The sequence below is a fragment of the Planococcus citri genome, chromosome 2, assembly GCF_950023065.1.
Source record: "Planococcus citri chromosome 2, ihPlaCitr1.1, whole genome shotgun sequence".
Lineage (NCBI taxonomy): Eukaryota > Metazoa > Arthropoda > Insecta > Hemiptera > Pseudococcidae > Planococcus > Planococcus citri.
In genome coordinates this window covers 8144700-8166825 of record NC_088678.1, presented here as the reverse complement: position 1 = coordinate 8166825, position 22126 = coordinate 8144700, and the positions used below count along the sequence as shown (strand labels likewise).

The 22126-nt window shown below is 35.2% G+C and overlaps 1 protein-coding gene across 1 annotated transcript; it reads left to right on the top strand.

Annotated features, from left to right (window-relative positions):
* Positions 1-18145: 18145 nt before the first annotated feature.
* Positions 18146-18730, top strand: LOC135833638 (uncharacterized). The gene has a single exon (XM_065347408.1). The coding sequence runs from the start codon at positions 18146-18148 to the stop codon at positions 18728-18730; it is 585 nt and encodes a 194-aa protein (XP_065203480.1).
* The last annotated feature ends 3396 nt before the right edge of the window (positions 18731-22126 follow it).

Here is a 22126-nt window from a genome sequence, read left to right as displayed (position 1 = left end):
ACCACCAAAAATCCTTTCGGAACCCTCAACTATTGGAAAAAGTTCCATTTTGGTAGGTACTTATCACGGTTATCGAGTTATCCACTGCTGAAATGGATGATATTTTAAGTTCACTGAAAACTTTGACACCCCCTAGCAGCCTTTAAAAAAGGGCTAGAGGGCTGCGATTTGCACCATTGGTCATCCCTTTGGAAGATCTTTCCACGGGAAATATTTCAAAATTATCGCCGCCCCCCTTACCACTTTTTGGTCGAATTTACGTGGGATGACCCAAGTAATAATGAACTGTTGTAAAATTATTCAAAAGTGATCTTGAAACCTATCAAAGTTTTTTCAGAAATCCAGATAATTCAACAAAACTGTTTTTACAGCATTTTTGAAGAACTTTCAGCTCAAAAATGTATAACGATTCTTGGGATTTTTGAAAATACAGTCATTCGATCTACATATAAAAATGTGTTAAAATTTCGGGAAAAATTTAATATTTCAATCAAAATTCTTTTTTTGAGTACCCACTCTTGCAGAATTTCAAGTTCAAAATTGGATCATGATATTTGGGATACAAAGATTTTGAAAATATGTGCCTAAGTTGATCGCAAAAGTCACAAAGATGGTAAATCTGAGTTTATAACTGATGAAGTTCATTTTCACCCTACTATCGTGTTTTCCCAAAAAACTGGAGAATCCTCGGGAGGTTGAAAATGTAAGGTACAAACCAAATTTCAGCTTTTTACGAGTAACCAGGTATGTCAATTCGATTAATTTTTTTCGTAAGAAATGGAGCCGGTTTGAATTTTTCATTTCGAAAATTCATCAAAAATTGGAAAATTGATTTCATCACATGTAATGGGTTTATGTGTAAATTATACGAATGCGTTTCTTCTTGAAACACCAGATCTGCACTTAAAATTTTCTTCAGTGGACGCATTCAATTTATATGCGACTAAAAATGTGGTTTTCCAGCCTATAAGTCTGAATGCACGTTCAATTTTTTTCTAGTTTATGCCATTTTTGGAGAATTTTTGAAAATTTAACAGCCTTTAAAACTCTTTATTGTCTGTTTGAGACACTGAAATGTTTTTTCAGAGTTACCTCAAAGTTCGCTGGTAGGTACTTTGGTGAATAAAATGTGCAAGATCGATGACTGAAGAGTAGAGAGATACCAGCTTGTTAGATTGTTTTCGTACCATGAAGATCGTAGTTTCTTGGAAAAATTATGATAAGTAATAAAAATAAGAAAATAAAAATTTGAAGAAAAAAATGATAAATTCATCTATTCGGTACAAAAAATAATTGGGTAAAGAGATTCGTAGATACCTATTACATAATTTGGAACTATTTCAATTTATCATCTATAATATGCCCATTGACTTTGATCAATAAGGTACTGTATAAGTACCAATTTCAATTTCTGCGAACATGTAGGTATATTTTTTGAAGATTAAAACAATCAAGCAAATGCTAAACACATGATCTTGCGATTTCCTTGCCGAAATAATACAGATAAGGCACTACACGTAGGTATATATGTAGTTCATATTGAACGCATGTGTTAGATTAAAATCAATACCAGAATTATTTTTCAAAACGACATGTAGGAGATAACATACTCGTACAATGTTTTCTGTTGCAATATTGCACATTCCTGAAATTGGTGATTGGTATGAATACCTATAATTTCTTGCTTAGGTACCATAATACTGATTTGATCATATGGATTCAAGGTCAGACTTAGGCCCAGTGATTGTAAACAGATTAGTTGATTTTACTAATCTGAACTAGGCATCGTTTCCAGAGAGGAATCGTATTAACTGTCGAAACTGTGTCTACATACCTATAACGAAAATTTATCAAGATATTCGAAGTATGTACGAAAATGCTGAGATTCAGCCAAAGTTCCTAAAGAACGTAGAGTATGCAATTTCTTTATCACGAGTCTCCTTCCAATCTATTACATGAAAAATATCACAAGAAGCAGAAATGTTTTGACTGAACAAAATGAATTAAAAAAACAAAATAATTTCTGACCTGTGACCGTTGTTCTTTTTGGTAGTAGTGTAATACTTAACTACCACTTTTTTTTGCAAAAATCCTCATAATTCATCGTATATTATAACCCCCTTGAAGCTTTTTTCGAAATTCCGAGGGCAAGTTGAAAAAAAATGGTAGTTAAGTTCATCCAGAAATACACCTTTTTCTCTATTTTGACGAACTTAACTACCATTTTTTTTCAACTTGCCCTCGGAATTTCGAAAAAAGCTTCGAGTGGGTAATAATATACGATGAGTTATGAGGATTTTTGCAGAAAAAAGTGGTAGTTAAGTTTTAATAAAAATAAAACTTAACTACCATTTTTTTAGCCAAATTTTTGTAAAAAATGATGGCTATTGCGGTAGGCCCAACTTTGGATAAAAAGGTCAGGGATGAAAAATGTTGATAGTTCTCGATGTTTTAAGCTCAAACTAGACGATTCCCGGTGTGTCAGTTTTTATATATATATAGGTATTAGTAACCAGACTTGTCAACTAATGAATGGGTTAATTTTACTATACAAGTGGACTGACCAACTTGTCAACTATAGTTGACAAGTCATGGGTTAATTTTACTATACAAGTCAACTATGAGTTTTCAGAAACTTCCAGCAGAGCGCGCATGGCTTAGAAATCAAGGCGCGAGGACGAACGCAGGGTCTACAGTCGATTTGTAGTGAGTAGAATGTGATGCGCTGGTGGAGATGTATATAAATACATCAAACCTGAGTGTACACGACAACAAATTTGACCTGAAATTTTTCAGTATTTTATTGACCCATGGAAAAATTAAAAACATCAAAAATTTTTATGCTGTTCAAGCTTTCTTATGGTGTCTTAACTTTCTTAAAATTCAAATTATTTCGACTCCATTTTCGGAATTTTTCTTCAAAATTTAGCCTAAAAATCTGATCATTTTTTCCAACACATGGATTTTTTTAATATTAAATTGAATCTGCAAATAAAATTTTGATAGGTGATTTAGAACAGAAATTATGCCAATTTTAAAATTTTGTTCACTTTTCAGCATATATGCCAAGCATAGTTGACATGTCTGGTCGCAAGCAAATATATATATAAATATTCTAGGGGGTAAACTCATAACTTTTTTATAGATTAACCAGCAAACTCATAACGTTTTGGCAAACTCGTAACCTTTTTAGGACGTGACTTTTCGATGAGGTGCCATATGAATCTAGAAGGTGTGGGGAATCTACTGGCAAAGTTTGAGCAGGGACGTGAGATTGCTGTTTATACACTTTCTCTTTTGACTCAATTTTCAAATGAGTGCATAGCCTAATTATTATGTATGTACTAGGACATGAGGAAAAGGTGTTTATTGCCAAGAATGCCAATAATCATTTTTTAAGTTCTGATTGGTGATTCTGGTGGTTGAAGGTCTCATCTTTCACGTCGCGTGGTCAAAAATCACCTAAAATGATTTTTTGACTGCTCAATTTTAATTTAGAGCTGATTATACAGGTCCGAATTTTCGTGTTTTTCAACATTAACATTGATTTTACAGGGAAAGTATGCATCCTAAGAAAAAAATGCACTGAAGGAAATTGTAGAGCATAAAATTTCCTTTCTGCTCAGAGCTGGTTATTTTTTTGTAGGATGCTTTGTTAAAAAGCTATTTGCGAAAAACAGAGACGTATGGGACTTTTAAAAAAAAGCTTTTTGAAAAATTGATGTTTCGGCAATGAGATATCTCTCCACAGGTCACCCAAAAATCAAGTTAATGAATATAACGCGGCCTAACATCGAGTACTATCAGGTCTATGGGGTGACGCGTCGAGCGCATGCACAGCAACGAAGTTACAGGTGGGACGTGAGTTTGTATTTTATACAAAACGTTATGAGTTTACCTGTATGCGGCTATATATATAGGTATAGAAGTTTCACCAAAACTTGATTTTTACATTTTATGACCTGGAACCAGTTCTAATTGATCAAATAAGGTCAAACTTATGAAATAGGGTTCATTTAGGACCTAGAATTGACCCTCGAAGTTTCAAGGGTCAAAGTTGAAAATTACAGAAAGGTCATTTTTTTGGAGGGGCATAAAAAGGCCCCAAATGAACGAAAAGAGTCCAAAATCATACCATAGGTCACTACCTCCATTGTGATCAACATATCCAAATTTCAGCTTCCTAGGTCATCCCCACTCTATTTTAATTGGGAAAAACCACATTTTACCCCTATTTTTGACCCCCTCACCCCTAAAATTGAGCTAGGGGGTCCAAATTCCCAGCATACATTAGGAGGGTGCCCCTTGAATGCTTTTTGCAGGATTCAACCTGCCAACTCTATTTGACCCTTCTCCAGGGTCAAAAAAGTGGATTTTTGCGTGTTTTTTGACGTTTAGTCAGACCTACAGCCCCTTCAAATTGACCTAGAGGGTCCAAATTTTCACAGTACATTGGGAGGGTGTACCCGAAGTGCCTTTTGCAGGTTTCAACCTTCCAACCCCATTTGACCCCTCTCCAGGGTCAAAAAAGTGGATTTTTTCATCAATTTTACGTGTTTTTTTGAAAATTTCGAGATTTAGCCAAGCCTACAGCCCCTCCAAATTGACCTAGAGGGTCCTAATTTTCACAGTACATTGGGACGATGTACCCGAAGTGCCTTTTGCATGTTTCAACCTTCCAACCTCATTTTTACAGAAAGGTAATTTTTTGGAGGGGCATAATATGACCCCAAATGGATGAAAAAGGTCCAAAATCATACCATTGGTCAGTATCCCCATTGTAATCAACATATCCAAATTTCAGCTTCCTAGGTCATTCCCACCTTGATTAAGGTGGGAAAAACCACATTTGACCCCACTTTTTGACCCCCTCACCCCTAAAATTGATCTGGAGGGTCCAAATTTCCAGCATACAATGGGAGGGTGCCTCTCGAGTGCTTTTTGCAGGATTCAACCTTCCAACCCAATTTGACCCCTCTCTAAGGTCAAAAAAGTGGATTTTTGCATAGAAAACCTAATTTAATCTTTTTTTTTTGCTTTTGAACAATGAATAATGAATTTTTGTGCAAACTAATAATTATTAAAAATGATTTCAATTGAAAATGAAAAATGAACTGGTCTCATTCGAATTTTCATGAAATTTTACATAAGAATCAAAAAAAAAAAAAAAAAAATTCACCCAAGTTACCCTGAAAGAAAAATAAAATTTGATCAAAACCCTAAAATTCCATTTTTTTTTTAAATTTATTTTTCGACTTTACTCACTTAAAACGCGTGTATATCGCTCTAAAAGCACTCTACAGGTCTGGGACCGGTCCCATTCGAATTTTGATGAAATTTTATATCAGAATCAAAAAAAAAAAAAAATTTGCCAAAGATACCCTTAGGTCCCTTTTACTAGACGTGGGCACCATACGTACAACTTGCTTCACTGGCGATGCATTTTTCATTACCTTACTACAAGAATTTAGAAAACCCAATAAGTACATCTGCTACAAATCATTGAACACGGTTTCTCACAATTCCTGGTTAATCCCTCTCAGTTTTAAAAATATTTAATGCGTGATTAGAATCTTTTATCATAATAAATATATGTACGCAGATCACCTAATTTTAATAACATCAAAAAGCAGAATAATGACATAATAATTCTTATGTGCCCATTTAGATGCAATGAAAAATTTTTCCAGTGCGACTATGGAGGTTGTATACGTCAAGAATATCTATGCGACGGCTTGAAAAAATGCGTTGATGGATCTGACGAGTCACCACAGATATGCAACGTTACCAGCGACGAAATTAGAAGAAAACGAACAGCAAAGTAAGTTTGTTCAATCAAAATATCAAGAATGTACAAACACAACATTTTTATATCTATACAAGGGAGATATCTAAAAAAAAATGGAAAATTTTTTAAACAGGACAAAACTAAATCAAAACAGTTTTTCGATTCTTGATGGATTTTTGAACATTTTCGGGCCAAAAATGGGAAAAAATCAAAATTTTACAGAATTGCCCCAGAAAGCTGAAATTTGTAGAGTACCTCATTTTCGTACCTCGGAGTCGATTGGAAATAGATTGGAACAATTTTGAACAATTCTAGGCGCATGTTTCGATTTTTGATGAATTTTTGAAAATTTTAGGGCCAAAAATATGAAAAAAAAAATCTAAATTTTACAGAATTGCTCCCAAAAAGTTGAAACTTTATGATTAATAGCCTATTTTTGTCCCTCAGAATAGATTGGAAATGGGTTTTAACCACTTTGAACAGTTCTAACATCATTTTTGGATTTTTAATGCATTGTTGAACATCTTTGAGGCTAAAATTGAAAAAAATCAAAATTTTACAGAACTACCCCAGAAAGCTGAAATTTGATGAGTAGCCTATTTTCGTCCCCTGGAATTAATTAGAAATGGGTTTGAACCACTCTGAACAGATTTAGGTGCGTTTTTCAATTTTTAATAAATTTTTGAAAATTTTTGGGCCAAAAATGGGAAAAATCAAAATTTGACAGAATTGCCCCAAAACGTTGAAATTTGATGAGTAGCCTATTTTCGTCCTCTGGAATTAATTAATAATGAGTTTGAATCACTTTGAACAGATTTAGGTGCATTTTTGATTTTTAACAAGTTTTTGAACATTTTTGGGCCAAAAATGGGAAAAATCAAAATTTGACAGAATTGCCCCAAAAAGCTGAAATTTGATGAGTAGCCTATTTTCGTCCTCTGGAATTAATTAAAAATGGGTTTCAACTACTTTGAACAATTCTGGAGTCTCCAGCACATTTTTGAAAGTTGAAATTTCCGCAAAACTTTATCAAATGAAGTTGTAAAGTTAAAATTCACTTTACACTCCCAATTCTAAAATTCCCAAGTCAATTAAAGTTGGTTCCAGGCAGTTATGGAAACTGTAGCTGTATTTTGGAAATTCCAGAACCTTCAAAAACCAGCCGGAGGCTCCAGAACTGCTCAAAACAGTTCAAAACAATTTCCAATTGATTTGATGGGTCGAAAGTAGGGTACATGCCAAATTACAGCTTTCTGGGACACTTCAGTAAAATTTTGATTTTTTTCCATTTTTGTTCCAAACTTGGTTTTTGAAAAAATTATCAAAAAACGAAAAATTCGCTATTTTTTCATGCTATTTTGAATTAGCTTCTTTCGGCTCAAAAACAGAACCATACAAATTTTTCAAAGTACCTACTATGGTTTCCAATCGGTAAAACCCGATATTTGGACATTTTCTACGGCACGTTTTAGAAATTTGGAATTACCAAAATATGGCTGGAGGCTGCAGACAGGACCGCCGAGGGGAGCAAAGGGGACAGTTTGCTCCAAGGGCCTGTGATAAATGAGAAACAATATTTTTTATTTCTCGAAACACAAATTTAAAAAAAAAGATGGAAATTTCTAAAAAAATCAAGTTTCATCAAAGCTAAAAAATAAACTCCTCGCACCAAAAAAAATCGTTATTATTGTCCCTCTCGAAACACAAAATTTTCAAGAGCTTTCGCCCTCGCTTGAGCCTGTTCTGTTTTCGTTTTCAAAATCAACTTCTTTCAAAAAAGCACCTTTTTTTCTTCAAAATCAACTTCCTAAAAAAACACCATTCAAATTCTAAAATGTTAAAAACCTAGAAATAAACTTCTCGCCTTTAAACAAGAAACTCGTTTTTATTCATTTCGAATTACAAATTTTTGAAAACTCTCGCCTTTGCTTCATCTGTGGCTATTTTATTTTTTTTTGTTTTAGAATAAACGAATTTTACATTTTTCGAGGACTCCAAAAATCCAAAAAATAAAATAAAAAGTTTCAAAAGTCATTTGAATACCTAATAAGAGTTTTCAAAAATTTGTAATTCGAGATGAATAAAAACGAGTTTTTTGTTTAAAGGCGAGAAGTTTATTTCTAGGCTTTTAACATTTTAGAATTTGAATGGTGTTTTTTTAGGAAGTTGATTTTGAAGAAAAAAAAGGTGCTTTTTTGAAAGAAGTTGATTTTGAAAACGAAAACAGAACAGGCTCAAGCGAGGGCGAAAGCTCTTGAAAATTTTGTATTTCGAGAGGGACAATACTAATTTTACAAGAAAAACTGGACATAAGTCCGACAGTTTTGCCTGCTTGTGTGGATTGGGCAGGCTTAAGAACCAACCGATATCCTCCTGAAAACACTCCAGCAATAGTGAGCATTCTTAACGAACTTATTTTACGATTACTCCTGTTCTTTGACTTCACGAGGAGGTCTGATCGGGTCAGATTGAAGTTTCGATTGGATTACATTTGATCTGAATTCACTGGAGAAAACTTAGATTGAATCTGACCAGATCTAAATACATTTGATCAAATCTGGCTTAATCAGATCTAATAATTTTCTTATGGGTCATCACTAAAGAATGCATTTTGTTTGTCACTTTTAGGTAGTAGGATGGGGAAAGAATGAGCACGGAAAATTAAGTGAAAAGCTTATGACAGTCGACCTTCCCTTTATCAGTCGAGAAAGATGTTTGAACAATGTGCCAGATGAATTTAAAGCATTCATAACGTTCGACAAATTCTGCGCAGGATCAGAAGATGGTAAGACTATTAGATAGTAATTTCATAGAAACTGAGATAGTAATCGAATCAGAAAATTTTTCTTCACGCAGAATAGAGTAAAATCGTTATTGCGAATAAGTGCTCAAAAAAATTAATTCGACTCATTTTCGAAAACTCATGATTCGTGATCGATGACTGTGAATTAAAATGATTTTTCAGAAATGAATAGTTTTTAAACATTTTGTTTAAAAAAAATAATGCAAAAAATGCAAAAAAAAACAGAAATAAGAAACGATAACATCTGAAGACAAGCAGAATCAAAATTTCGAAAAAAAAAAAAAACTAAAATTAGCATACAAACCACTAAAATTTGCCAAAAATTGGTGGAATATTAGAAAACAACCAAATGTTTAAAAATTTGGGTGAGATTGTGCAAAAATTGCTAATCGAAAGTTGACTCAGGGTGTCTCACAAAATTTCAAAATGAAAAAGCAGGACATTGGCAGGACTCTTCGCAGGGCAATTTTTCAAACACTTGGGATTTTTTAAGAGGGCCGAAGGGTGAGGCAAAATATAATATTCATATTTTTCGCTTTTCCAGTGTCTTTATAAACATCTCGAGGTTTTTTTCCAAGCAAGCGGATGTCGAAAATATAATTTCATCTTTTCAATTTTTGATTTTATTTTCACCTTTAAGGTTCTTGCTAATGGAATGAAATTGGGCGAATAAAAAACTTTTTTCAACATAACAAATTTTTAAAAATGTAAAAAAAATTGATGGGAAATTTGAACGAGATTTTAAAAAAAAATATACCTACCAATTTTTCGAAATACAGATATGCACTTATGGCGAGTTTTAAAATAAAATAAGTATGTAAGAGATGGAAGAACAATTTTGTCATTTGATTTTGGTATAATTTTCTCCTTCAAATTAAGAATTTTTTAACAACTCAAAAGAGAACAAACTGGTCCTGGCGAAGCGAGGGCAAAAGCTTTCGAGAACCAGTATTTCAAGCAGGATAAAAAACGATGTTTTTTTGTGTGATGAGTTAGTTATAAAAAAATTATTATTTCGCTTCAAAATACGTATCTTACTTTGAAAAAATCCATACAGAAAAACTAAAACAAACAGGTCCGAGCGAAGCGATTGCAAAAATTCTCGAAAATCAGTGTTTCGATAGGCATAAAGACGTTTTTTGTTTGTGATTGGTTAGTTGAAAAAAATTTGTTATTTTGCTTCAAAATTTTGCGATTCGAATGATGATTTTTGAAAAATTCAAAATTGAAAAAGAAAAGGAAACCCCAGTGAAATGAAATCAAAAGCGTTGAAAAATCATGTTTTGAGAAGTAAAAAAAAAGGTTTTCAGGAAGGGAGGGGTGTATTTTGCCCATTCAAACTTTGAGCATTTCTTAAATGTGAACAATCTTTTCTATTTGAAAAAAGAAATTTGATAATTTGATGTCTGATTGGAAAAAAAACAAAAATTTTTGATAAAACGTGAAAAAACGAGACTTTGACAGGACTTGCAGGAACGTTGGACACCTTGATTGTTAAAAAATAATGAAAATATTAATTTCCAAGATGGAATGATAATTTGTTACACATTAAATGAACCAAGTACAATAAAAATTCTTAAATTGACTTACTATAGTTACCTACTTAGTAATTACTGAAAATTAACATAAATTGATAAAAAAAAAAGTCAGCATAATTGAGGAAAGTTTTGAGAGAATCGCTTGAAAATTTGTTAAAATTTAATAAAAACTGATAAAATTGTCTGAAAATTACCTATCGCAAGACATACTAAAGTGAAATAATTATTCGTTGCAGTCTCTGGCAGGCAGCCCTTTGCAGATTGCAACAGGGAACGAAACATGTCCTTGGATACTACTCGGCGTTAAATCATTTGGAGTATCTTGCGGAGTACGAGAGAATGCTCAACCTGATGTATTTACCAAAATATCGCATAATTTGAGCTGGGTTCAGAATTTACTCAGTTGGACTTTCTAACAATGTCTTCAGTCAAGATGAACGTAGCAGTTTAAAAGATTTCAAATCTGATTTGAACGTTGCTCTGCTCTGCGTCTGCGACAAACCATATTTAATTGTGTGAAGGATTTCATTCTCATACTCTCTAAATTTGAAACAGTCAATTTCACTGCTTAGCAGTCACGACATTTTGCCTTTTTAAAGCAGTAGTTTTTTTTTTACTGCAAAACAGTGAAAAATTACTGAATTGGTCAGTAAAAAATCATTTTGACTGACCAATTCAGTAATTTTTCACTGTTTTGCAGTAAAAAAAACTACTGCTTTAAAAAGGCAAAATTTCGTGACTGCTAAGCAGTGAAATTGACTGTTTCAAATTTAGAGAGTATAAAAGAATGAAAATAAATAGGTACATTTTTTTTTCATTGCCATACATAATTTGTTTGGGCATGTCAAAAGACCATTCTTGTTCTTTGAAAGGTGATGTAGTTCACTGACAAAATGTATTTTTTGGGTGATAAACGGCAAATTATGATAAAGCTTTGAAATTTGGTATGGTGAACAAGGACACCAAAAGAAAATTTTTAAGCCTGGAAGGCAGTCGCCAAGTCCCATAGGAGGGAAATGGGGTGATTTGGGGGGAGGGTTCAACCCCCCCCCCCCCATTTTTCCAAATGGGGCTAACGGAGCGATATTGGTGTCAATTCCACATGATTGAACCCCACTGAGTTCGAAAATATGTACCATTACTTTCAAAATCTGAGGAAGAGGCATGCCTCAATGAGCCAAGAATTTGGGCGGACAGATCCCTCAAATAAGTTTAATAATTTAACTTAACCCTGGAGTCTGGAAGATTTGTCAACGCCCAAATTTTTGGCTCATTAGCCGTTTCATAGTTTGTCTCATACCATCTGGTGAAGTGGTAGGTGATTTTTCTTAGGGGCGGATTCCACGTGATATCATAACATTTTCTCACTGAAATTTTTACCTCTTGTTCATGGAGTAAGTTCATTAGGAATCGGGGAGAGGGCGGGGTGTAATTCTTTTTTGAAGAGTTTTTTTTGGAGGATTTGAGATTTTCTGAGTAAAGTTTTTGCATTTTTTTCAAAAATACCCCAAAATTACAGTTTTTCAACCCTAGACGACACGCCGACCTTCCATCGACATTTTTATGGTCATTTTCGGATTCTGCGGGTCAATTACAATTAGAATCGACCATTAATACTTTCGCATACTTCTACCGTGGGTGTACAGAGGGGTCTAAACGGGTTAAAAAATGGCGTTTTTTCGGTATTTTCTTGCAAAAATCTGAGTTTTTGAACTGTGCACCAGATACAATTTGCTGGAGAAGGTTCTAATGTCGATTTTCGAATGCTACGAAGCAAATTCTATCGAATTAGACTCGGAGGCACTTTTTACACCCCTCCTGGGAGGTAGTAGAGGGGGTCAAATTTGACCCTTGTCTTGCTTATGTATGTTGAATCAATTTTAGAAATGTAATCAACGTAAGAGTACATTTTCTTGCTACCGAGATAATTATGTTTGTATCAATGTTTTTCGTACCGTAGAACCCAAATTTTCAATAATTTTTTCGATTCCAAGATGGGGATGGTGAGACCATATGGGAGAGTAGGTCTATTTTTCACAAAATTAGAATTTAAAATGTCAAAATTTTAAAAATTTTAATTTTGAAAATGAAACCCAAACAAACCTGAGTAAAGCGAAACGTTATTCCTAGAAGTAGAAAAAAACAATGTTTTTTTTTCAGGTAAAAAGTCAAAGTGTAATAACTTGTTTGTTTTAAATATTTTTAAAAAATTTGAGTAATGGAATTTTTTTAACGTTCTGTTTGAAAAAAACAAAAACGAAAATTTGTCCTATTTTAAGAAGTGAAAAACAACGTTTTTTTTAATGATTAGTCGTTTTTTGTGACTTCACAATTTATTCTTTGGAATCAAACATGGAAAATAGAATCAAAATTGTCTTAAAAAAATCAACTCAGAAAAAAAAAATTTGGTTCCAGTGGGATTCGAACCCGAGACTACTGCGTGGTAATCCGCAGCTTAAATCATGCAGCCAACTAGGCTGCTTTACAGCTGGCGCATTTCAACTGCATACAAGGCAGGTTGTAATGCCAACACGTGTTGTTTACGTATTCGTAGGTATTCGTAGTATTTTTTGTAGTTTTTTATGTTTGGGTTTTAGTTGGTTAGTTGGTAGGTATTTCCGCTATCCGGTTCTGCAGTGGTGGTATGAGATTTTACTCCCTGCAATCTGATTGGTTGAGGGTGGAAATACGTTTCTATGTATCTAGTTTAGTTTTTATGTACAGTATCGAATGTTTTTGTAAATGTTGTGAAATACAGTCCACTTGTAAATCTGTGTACAGAAAAGTCGTGTTGCTTTTTTCGTCTTCGTTGTTGTCGTAATTTTCGAATCAATGCGTTGAATTTTTCATCTTACGTGTATGAGAACATTTTGGTCCTCCGAGCCGGATACATTATTCCGGCATAGATTCGTGATTTTTTAATGAATTTTTGCGATGTCTTTTTGAATTTTTTATCGATTATTCGTCGTGTGCGCCTAATTTTTGGCGAAGTGCGATGTTTTTTGAAGTATGATGATGTTTTATGTTTGTAAATTTGCGCCTATCTGTTCGTAGTACCTATGTCGCCTATGATGTCTTTGTTTTCGTCTGATTATGCAATGCTTCGTTGTGTGGGAATTATCTCCCATTAAGTTTAATGATTTTCGATTTTCGTTTCGTGAATGATGTTCGTTTTCGATTTTGTATGTTAATAAATTCGTAATGGGTGAAACTTCCGAGCAACGCCTAGCGCGCGAGCAAGAGGCACGCGAGGCGAAGGCAAAGGCTGCGCGTGAAGCGCGTAAGGAAAATTTAAATCGTGATGTACGTACGTTTTCGCGTAATTGCGCTAATGATCAAGCCGCGGTGCAAGTGCTCTTAGAAAAGCATCAATCGGTGGAAAATAATCACCAAATCGCGGCCCATCTTGATTCGTGGAAAGAAGCTCTGAAAGAATTGGCGAAAGCTAATAATGGTTTAATGGACTATATTGATGCGTCGTTGGATGCTGCCATAATTGCCGAGCAGGAAAAGGAAATCACCAAGGATCATGACGCCTCCAAAGCGATGTTCAACCGTTACACTGGTACCTATAAAATGCTTGTTGAAAGTTTGCGTCCTACTGAATCGTCTAAAAGTGGATCTAGAAATGGGCATTCGTTGGTTGATTCGTTTGATGGGCCATTATTAGATCCCTTTGTTCGTTTGAAAGATGTTCCCCTACCCATATTTGATGGCACTTTTAAAAATTTTCCGGATTGGTATAGTGAATTTTGTGGTATGGTGGATAAAAGTGCGAGATACAATACTCACCAAAAGATGTATCTACTAAAAAGAGCTATGGGCAAAGGTGCCGAGCACCTTGTCGAAGATATTGAGGATGATGAAGATGGATGCGCCTATAAACTGACGTTGGAAAGTTTATATGATTCGTTTTTTAATCGCCGTAGAATTATTGTCGAACACTTCATAACAATAGCAGATCTTCCTACAGTGAAGAATACGTCAATCCGTGAGAGTGTCCATAAGGTTAAACGCGCCCTTCGAGGTTTAAAGGTTTCGGGCATAAATGTTGAAGAAATGTCGCCATTCGTGTCGTTTTTGATTTCGAGAAAATTGCCTGATAAATTACGTGGAGATTGGGATGATAGTCATAGGGACAACAGTGTATATCCGTCATTCGAGTCATTGGCTTCGTTTTTGATCAATAAATGCTTCACCTATGAAACTGCATCGATAAAAGGAGCTCCGTCATCTAATGAAAAGTCAAATGCGTCGGCAGCTCCAAATAAAGGCCAAGTAAAGCAGTCCAGGCAAATAATTGAGAAAAAATCACTCGTTGCTGCTACTGATACTCAGAGAACACCGCAATCCTCGTCGTCCTTCCCGCTGTGCTGTGTAGTTTGTCAACAAAGCCACTACCTGGATCAATGCCCAACGTTTCTGTCAAAAACTCCGAAGCAGAGGTTCGATGTGGTAAAAAGTAATCGATTATGTATTAAATGTTTTAAAAATAATCATACCGTTTCAAAATGTACGAATAAGTATAATTGTGCTACTTGTCATGGACCTCATCATAAATTACTTCATATTAATCGTGAAGAGGTTCCCCTTACAAATACGAACAATACTAATGAGCTGCCAGTTTCGCCTGTCTTGCCAGATGTTAAAAATGTCAATTTTGTTAATGATAGTTCGAATGCTAATCGTTTTTGTGCCCTGTCTTCGCATAAAACTGTGTTTTTATCTACGGCAGTGGTTAAGGTACAAGGAACCGCGAATACGGAACTAGGTAGAGTTTTATTTGATCAAGGGTCAGAGAGTACTTTGATTACGCGTGATTTTTGCGAAAGATTAAAGTTGAAAATGTATGAGGCCAATAACCCCACTGTGTTAGTAGGTATTAATGACAAATCAGTGGAATTGAAAAAGTTTGTTCGTTGTGTTTTAAAGTCAAGGTATACTGATTTTCAAATTGCTATTGAGGCTGTTGTTATTGATCGAATTCCTTATCGAGTATGTCGAAATGAGTTGAAAGAAATTGCAACGAATTTCAATTATAATTTGGCCGAATATTTTGATTTACCTTATGATCACGTCGATCTGTTGTTGGGTAATGAATTTGTCGAATTTTGCTTGTTGGAAAAACGTTATTTTCTCGAAGGTATTTGTCTTAGGGATTCGCATTTTGGGTTTGTAATTTCAGGATCGAGAAAATCGCCATATGTAATTCAAACAACCGAATTTTGCGGTTTATCCAATCTTGAATTATCGAATCAATTTCACAAGTTTTATGCTCTCGATGATATACCCGAAAATAAGCTTGAAAAATCATTGCAGCATGAATTAATTGAAGGTCATTTCGAAAGTACTTACCATATTGATGAAAATACTGGTAAATTTGTCATTCGCCTTCCTACAAAGGAGTCAATTTTGTCTTTAAAAGGGTCATTTGAAAAGGCGCGAGCTTTGTTGGTTAATAGTGAACGTCGTAGGTCTGAAAGGAAACATGAATCGTATGTGAGAATTTTTGATGAATATTTAAAGCTTGGCCATATGAGTGAAATTGATTCGACACCTGATCCTTCAGCCTATTATATTCCGCATCACATTGTTTCTAAAGAGACCCCTAGTGGTCCCAGTGATCGGATAGTGTTTAATGCGTCATTTGTAGATAACTCAGGTACCTCCTTAAATGACCATTTGTTAGAAGGTCCTGTTTTGCAGCCAAATTTGGCTCAAAATATCGTAAGATTTCGCCAACATCTCATTGCTTTTGTGGCTGACATTTATCGAATGTATCGTTGCATATTAATTGATAAAAAGGATCGCAAATATCAAAGGATTTTATTTCGATTTATTTTGAATTCCTTGATAAAAATATTTGAGCTCAATACTTTGACCAATGGAGTAGGCCCTGCATCTTATCTGGCTACAAAATGTCTCGAAATAATCGGTAAAGCATTGTTAGTTGATGATCCAGAGGTGGCCAGGGCAATTTTAGAAGATTTCTACATGGATAACTTAATGAGCGGTGCTGCAAATATAGACGCTGCGGTTCGCCTGCAAAAATCAATACACGCAGCACTTGGAAAATATGGATTTCCACTTCTAAAATACCAAAGTAATTCGTTGGAATTTTTGTCGAATATTGAACCCTCGTTGATTGAACCCTTAAATAATCGTTGTTTAGGTGGTAATGAATTCGTCATGTTATTAGGGTTAATTTGGTACCCACAGTCAGACACCTTGAGTGTCAAAATTTGTCTAGATTCGTTGCCAGAAGTAATAACTAAGCGAGTTGTACTTTCTGAAGTTTCAAAAATATTTGATGTCCTCGGAATGTTGGCACCTACTACAGTTATTGCTAAAATTATGCTTCAAGAACTTTGGAAAGAGGGAAGAGGCTGGGACGAACCAGTTTCAAATGAATTATCAACTTCGTTTCAAGAATATCGTAATGATTTAGTTCAATTGTCCTCGTTTTCGATTAAAAGGTGCTATTTTTCCTCGAATAAGATCGCTTCTCGTCAGCTGATTGGTTATTGTGACGCCTCAACGCGTGCATATTGTGCTGTGGTATATTTGCGTTCTGTAGATTGTGATGGTAAAGTGAACGTGTCATTTATTTGTGCAAAAAATCGAATTGCGCCAATCAAAACTGTTCACATTCATAGATTAGAATTGATGTCCGCGGAGTTATTATCGCGCATGATAGCTGAATTACGTAAGGATTTAGGGATAACGGAATATTTTTGCTTTTCAGATTCGATGGTAGGCCTGAGTTGGATCAACCTCGATCCTCTTAAGCTAAAGGTATTCGTTTCAAACAGAGTTACAAATATTTTAGCCTTAACATGTAAAGAAAGGTGGTTTCATATAGATGGTAAAATGAATCCCGCAGACCTCGGTACTAGAGGAATTTCTTCGAATTCTCTTTTAAAATCTGTTTTATGGTTGGCTGGTCCACCCTGGCTGCAGGATAATTTTGTATCTTTTGTTTCCTCCAAGTTTAAACCCTCTATTGATGTACCCGAAATGAAAGAAGAAAGTACCGTTTTGTCTATTTTAGCAGAGACTCGAAAACCTTTCTCAGAAATTGTCTTTCGAAACTCGTCGATTTTTAAAATGGTATCTGTTGCTGCTCTTTGTCTTCGGTTTGTAACCATTTTACGATGGCGAGTCTGGATGCGTCGAGCTATTGCCGAGGGTGAACAAGTGACAATGGAAACATTTCATTCTGTTAAACCTTGTGCAATCGTTTCATCACTGTCCATACAGGAACGTGATTATGCATATTGGTCTTTAATGCGTTTTGTACAGATGGAATTTTTTGAAAAAGAATATCTTTGTTTGTTGAAAGGACATCCGATTCCTAGAAAAAGTCGTCTGTTGTCCTTAAATGTTTTTATTGCTCATGATGGACTGATGCGCGCAGGGGGTCGTCTTGCCGCTTCTAACTTCTCCTACGATACCAAGTTTCCGGTGATAATAGCCGCCAAGTCGTTATACCTAGAAAGGTTCATCGAATACACTCATCGAAAATACTACCATTGTACAAAATCGTTTATTTATAATTTTGTTCGAGCTCGGTTTTTTGTCATTGGTAACTTGGCGGCAATCATTAAGAAAGTCGTCCGTCGATGTATTGTGTGTACACGATTCGATGCGCATTTCGTTGAACAATTGATGGGTGATTTACCCAAAGAGAGAGTGACGATATCGCGGCCTTTTGCCACAGCTGGTGTGGATTTAACAGGCGCAATAAGTATTAAATGCACGAACCATCGAGTAGGTAAAGTTGTAAAGGTCTATGCTTGTTTTTTTGTATGTTTTTTGACTCGTGCGGTTCACATTGAAATTGTAGAGGATCTCACGAGCGAAGCGTTTTTAAATGCGCTTGAAAGGTTTGCAAGTCGGCGCGGATTCCCGAGCCTAATTTATTCTGATAACGGGACTAACTTTGTTGGTGCTCGAAATATATTAATGCAAAGTAGGCTTGATAAATATTTAGTCGAAAATCGAATCGAATGGAAAATGATCGCGCCTCGCAGCCCACATCAAGGTGGCCTATGGGAGTCCGCGGTAAAGGCTGGAAAATCGTTATTAATGAAGTCCATTGGGACTCAAATACTTTCGTTGATGGAATTGTCAACCATCTTATGTAAAATCGAAGCGATACTTAATTCGCGTCCGTTGTCATATAGATTGACTAATGAATTTGTTGAACCTGTAACTCCAGGTCATTTCCTAGTTGGGTCGGCGTTGTTGGAAACGCCAGTGCTGGACAATGGCTCAGTCACCTTAAAGCAACGTTATATGCTGTGGCGAAGGATTGTAGATTCTTTCTGGGTGTCCTGGAGACACGATTATCTAAACCAGCTACAGCAGCGTGGTAAATGGAAAGAGCGTATGGAAAATGTGTCGAAAGGTGACGTTGTGTTGGTGTCTAGTCCGAATGATAGAGTGATGAATTGGCCGATGGGTAGAATCGTTGATGTGTATCCCGATAAAAAGGGTATTGTTCGAAACGTGAGCGTGAGGTTAGGGAATGGTACAGTGCGTCGTACGTCTGTACAAAAATTGGTAGCTTTGCCAGTAGATGTTTCAAAGGATGATTAGTCGTCTATTTTGACACCCTGATTAGCGTTTCGATAATGTAATTAAAATTTCTCGAATTTGTGATGTATAGTTTGTAGAATAATTTACCTAGATTTTATTTTTTGGGTTGTTGATTTTATTCTAGATTATTTGTACATGAATTATCAAAATTTTGCCGTGCTATTGGATGGTGATTGTTTGTTTTATTGAATAGGCCTAGAATGTATGTACTTAAAGTTAATTGATTATGTAATTTTTTATGTATTTTTTCGTCGATCTTCTTTGGAAGGAGGGATTTACCCTCCTTCGGGGGGAGTTTGTTTACGTATTCGTAGGTATTCGTAGTATTTTTTGTAGTTTTTTATGTTTGGGTTTTAGTTGGTTAGTTGGTAGGTATTTCCGCTATCCGGTTCTGCAGTGGTGGTATGAGATTTTACTCCCTGCAATCTGATTGGTTGAGGGTGGAAATACGTTTCTATGTATCTAGTTTAGTTTTTATGTACAGTATCGAATGTTTTTGTAAATGTTGTGAAATACAGTCCACTTGTAAATCTGTGTACAGAAAAGTCGTGTTGCTTTTTTCGTCTTCGTTGTCGTCGTAATTTTCGAATCAATGCGTTGAATTTTTCATCTTACGTGTATGAGAACACGTGTTGTACTTCAAATCTAATGGTCATTTTGATATTGAGCGCAATAAACCAAAGCTCCAATTAGTTTAAAAATATTAAAAGGCACTTCTCCGATGTTCAAAATATATTTGAACAAAAATTTCAGCGTTATACTTATTGGTTCCCTATTCGAAGCTGTAGCTTTGTCTAAAGAATCAAAATGGCGAAAATTAGTATTATAAATTAACTGTTTCTTTAGACAAAGCTACAGCTTCGAATAGGGCACAAATCACGCTGAAATTTTGTTCAAATATACTTTGAACATCGTAGAAGTGCCTTTTGATATACATACATCGATCCTGGCTTTGGTTTGGTTGCGTACTTTGAATAAGTATATTCCTCATTTTTTCAAAATTTGTAATTTTTCAGCATCTTTAGACTCAGCTCAAGCTTGATGTAATTGAGCTACAAAGCTCAATTTTTGCATGGATATCAAGTTTGTGCTGGAGAAGTGCCTTTTGATAGTTTGAGTCAATTTTGAAAATTTTTGGGGCCCAAAAAGGGGGGGTGCAGGGTCAATTTTGAGAAAATTTACAATTTTTTTATCTTAGTCAGTAGTAGTCAACAAATCAAAGCTGTATTCCAAATTTCATCAAAATTGGTTCGGCCAATCCTTCAAACTTTGAGTGAGTGTTGAACAAGAATTTCGCCAAAATGACAAAAACCCTGGTACTTGAAACTTCGCGAATTTTCATCGTACGAAAATGATTCTTATATATTCAGAAAGGTCTTTGAAAAATAAGAAAAAAAGTATTCTTGCGTTTTTTTGAATAAACTCATAGTTTTTGAGAAAATTGTGTTTGAACCTCGGGAAATCGCATTACGAAATAGTTACAGAATATAACTCCGTGCGCGTTTGGAACCATGGGAGGGCGGGGTGGCAACGCTACCGCGTCGCCTGAAATTTGAGGCATGCCTCTTTCTCAGATTTTGAAAGTAATGGTATTTTCAAACTCAGTGGGGTTCAATCATGTGGAATTGACACCGATATCGCTCCGTTAGCCCCATTTAGAAAAATGGGGGGTTGAATCCTCCCCCAAATCACCCCCATTTCCCTCCTATGGGACTTGGCCATGGCGACTGCCTCCCGCCCTAGTGACAATGACTGACAAAATATGAGAGCGTTTCCGCTAGCGACTTTTTAGGACCACTTCGCTATAGCGTTTCCGCTAGCAGATAGCGAAAACGCTCTACAAGGTATGCTATTCACTGTAGGGGGTAATGTGTAGCTGGAACATGTAACCAAACAAAAGAAAAAGATTTCTTTTGTGACAAAACTACAACCACAATTAACAGAAATACGAATGTGTAGGCTAGGCGCCTAGGTAGTATGTTGTAGTTGCACAGAAAAGTCATTATCTCCCCCTTGCACTCCAACTGATGAGTGATGGAACCTGTTTTCTTCTCTACTTTCTCTGGGATGTTTAGTTTGGTTCTTGCTGATCTCCTCCTACCCCGGGTATCTGGTACTGATGTAGGGATGTTTGTCAACTTCATTTACAGGCGTACACCACTGGTGCAGGTTTAGAAATTGGTATTAGATTAAGCATACATGGCAATCGATCCTTGTTCAGGTAGGTAATTTTTTTTGATCAATTTCGAGAAATTTATCCACCCAAACATATGTATGTGTAGCCAATAATTTTTCAAATTTTTTGAGATGTGTTTTGAACAGTATGTGATATGTTTATGATAGTGAAATATTTTTTTAAAAAAGAAATTGATCATTTGTGAAACATTTCCAGCAAAAAGAAAAACATACTGCTTTTCATGGGTTTCTGAAACTGAAAGTGCTTCACACTAAAAAAAAGATATGTACTTACTTAATCGCATACCTAAGCACATATATCCACACAATCATTAAGAGGAAAAGACAAGCGATTTGGGGTACATAGCAGTCAAAATTTTCAGGTGTTTTTGAGTCAAAAACAATCTTCAAATTTTAGTCCCAAACAATTGTAATAAATGGACAACAGTTTCACTTGAATTTAAAGGCACACAAAATCCTCACAAAAAAAGGATAGAGCTTTGAAATTCGCATTATCGGCTAATTCGTAATTCCTTGGATTTTTTAGTCAGAAAACTGTAATTTTATTTTCATCCAAAACTAAAGACTCAATAAATAAAATTTTTCAGGGAGGGAGATGGAAATAAATGAAATTTTTCAACTCTGTTGAATGAAGCATCAAAATAAATATTTTTCAACCTTCTAAATTTAAATCCATTTTAGAATTAATTATTTAATTCAAGTTCCTTTTCGCGAAAAATTCAACAGCAAAACGTCAAAAGATGTTTTCGTAGCTAAACTATTCCAAATGGTAAGGGTAAAGTGCCCTATTGCCGACCAGGTGCCTAAATCCGACCACCAGCATATCTCGTCCAATAATGCCTCGATTATCCGGGAGAAAATGTTTTCTTATGTATTTTTCACAGATAAAACGATTAAAACCAAAATCACAACCCAAAACTCAAAACTCGCGAAATTATTGACAAAAAACGAAATTCAGAAAGTGAAAATTAACTTTTCCGGCAACTTCAATCGCCTGTTGCGTAAATGTGTGATTCTTCCTAAAAAAAGCTCCGATTAATTTTAAAAGTTCATAGTTTTATGAATAAAAGGTGATAATTAATTTTTGGATCAATTAAAGGTAAGTTGCATAAATTTTCCATCAAATTTTTTTTCATAGCGTGCCCTAATCCCGACCACCAATGATTTGGCTACATACTTGAAATTTATAATTTCCTGGAT

Excerpts from the sequence above, each read along its gene's own strand:
- LOC135833638 (XM_065347408.1), top strand. The coding sequence starts at position 18,146 with ATGATCGCGCCTCGCAGCCCACATCAAGGTGGCCTATGGGAGTCCGCG.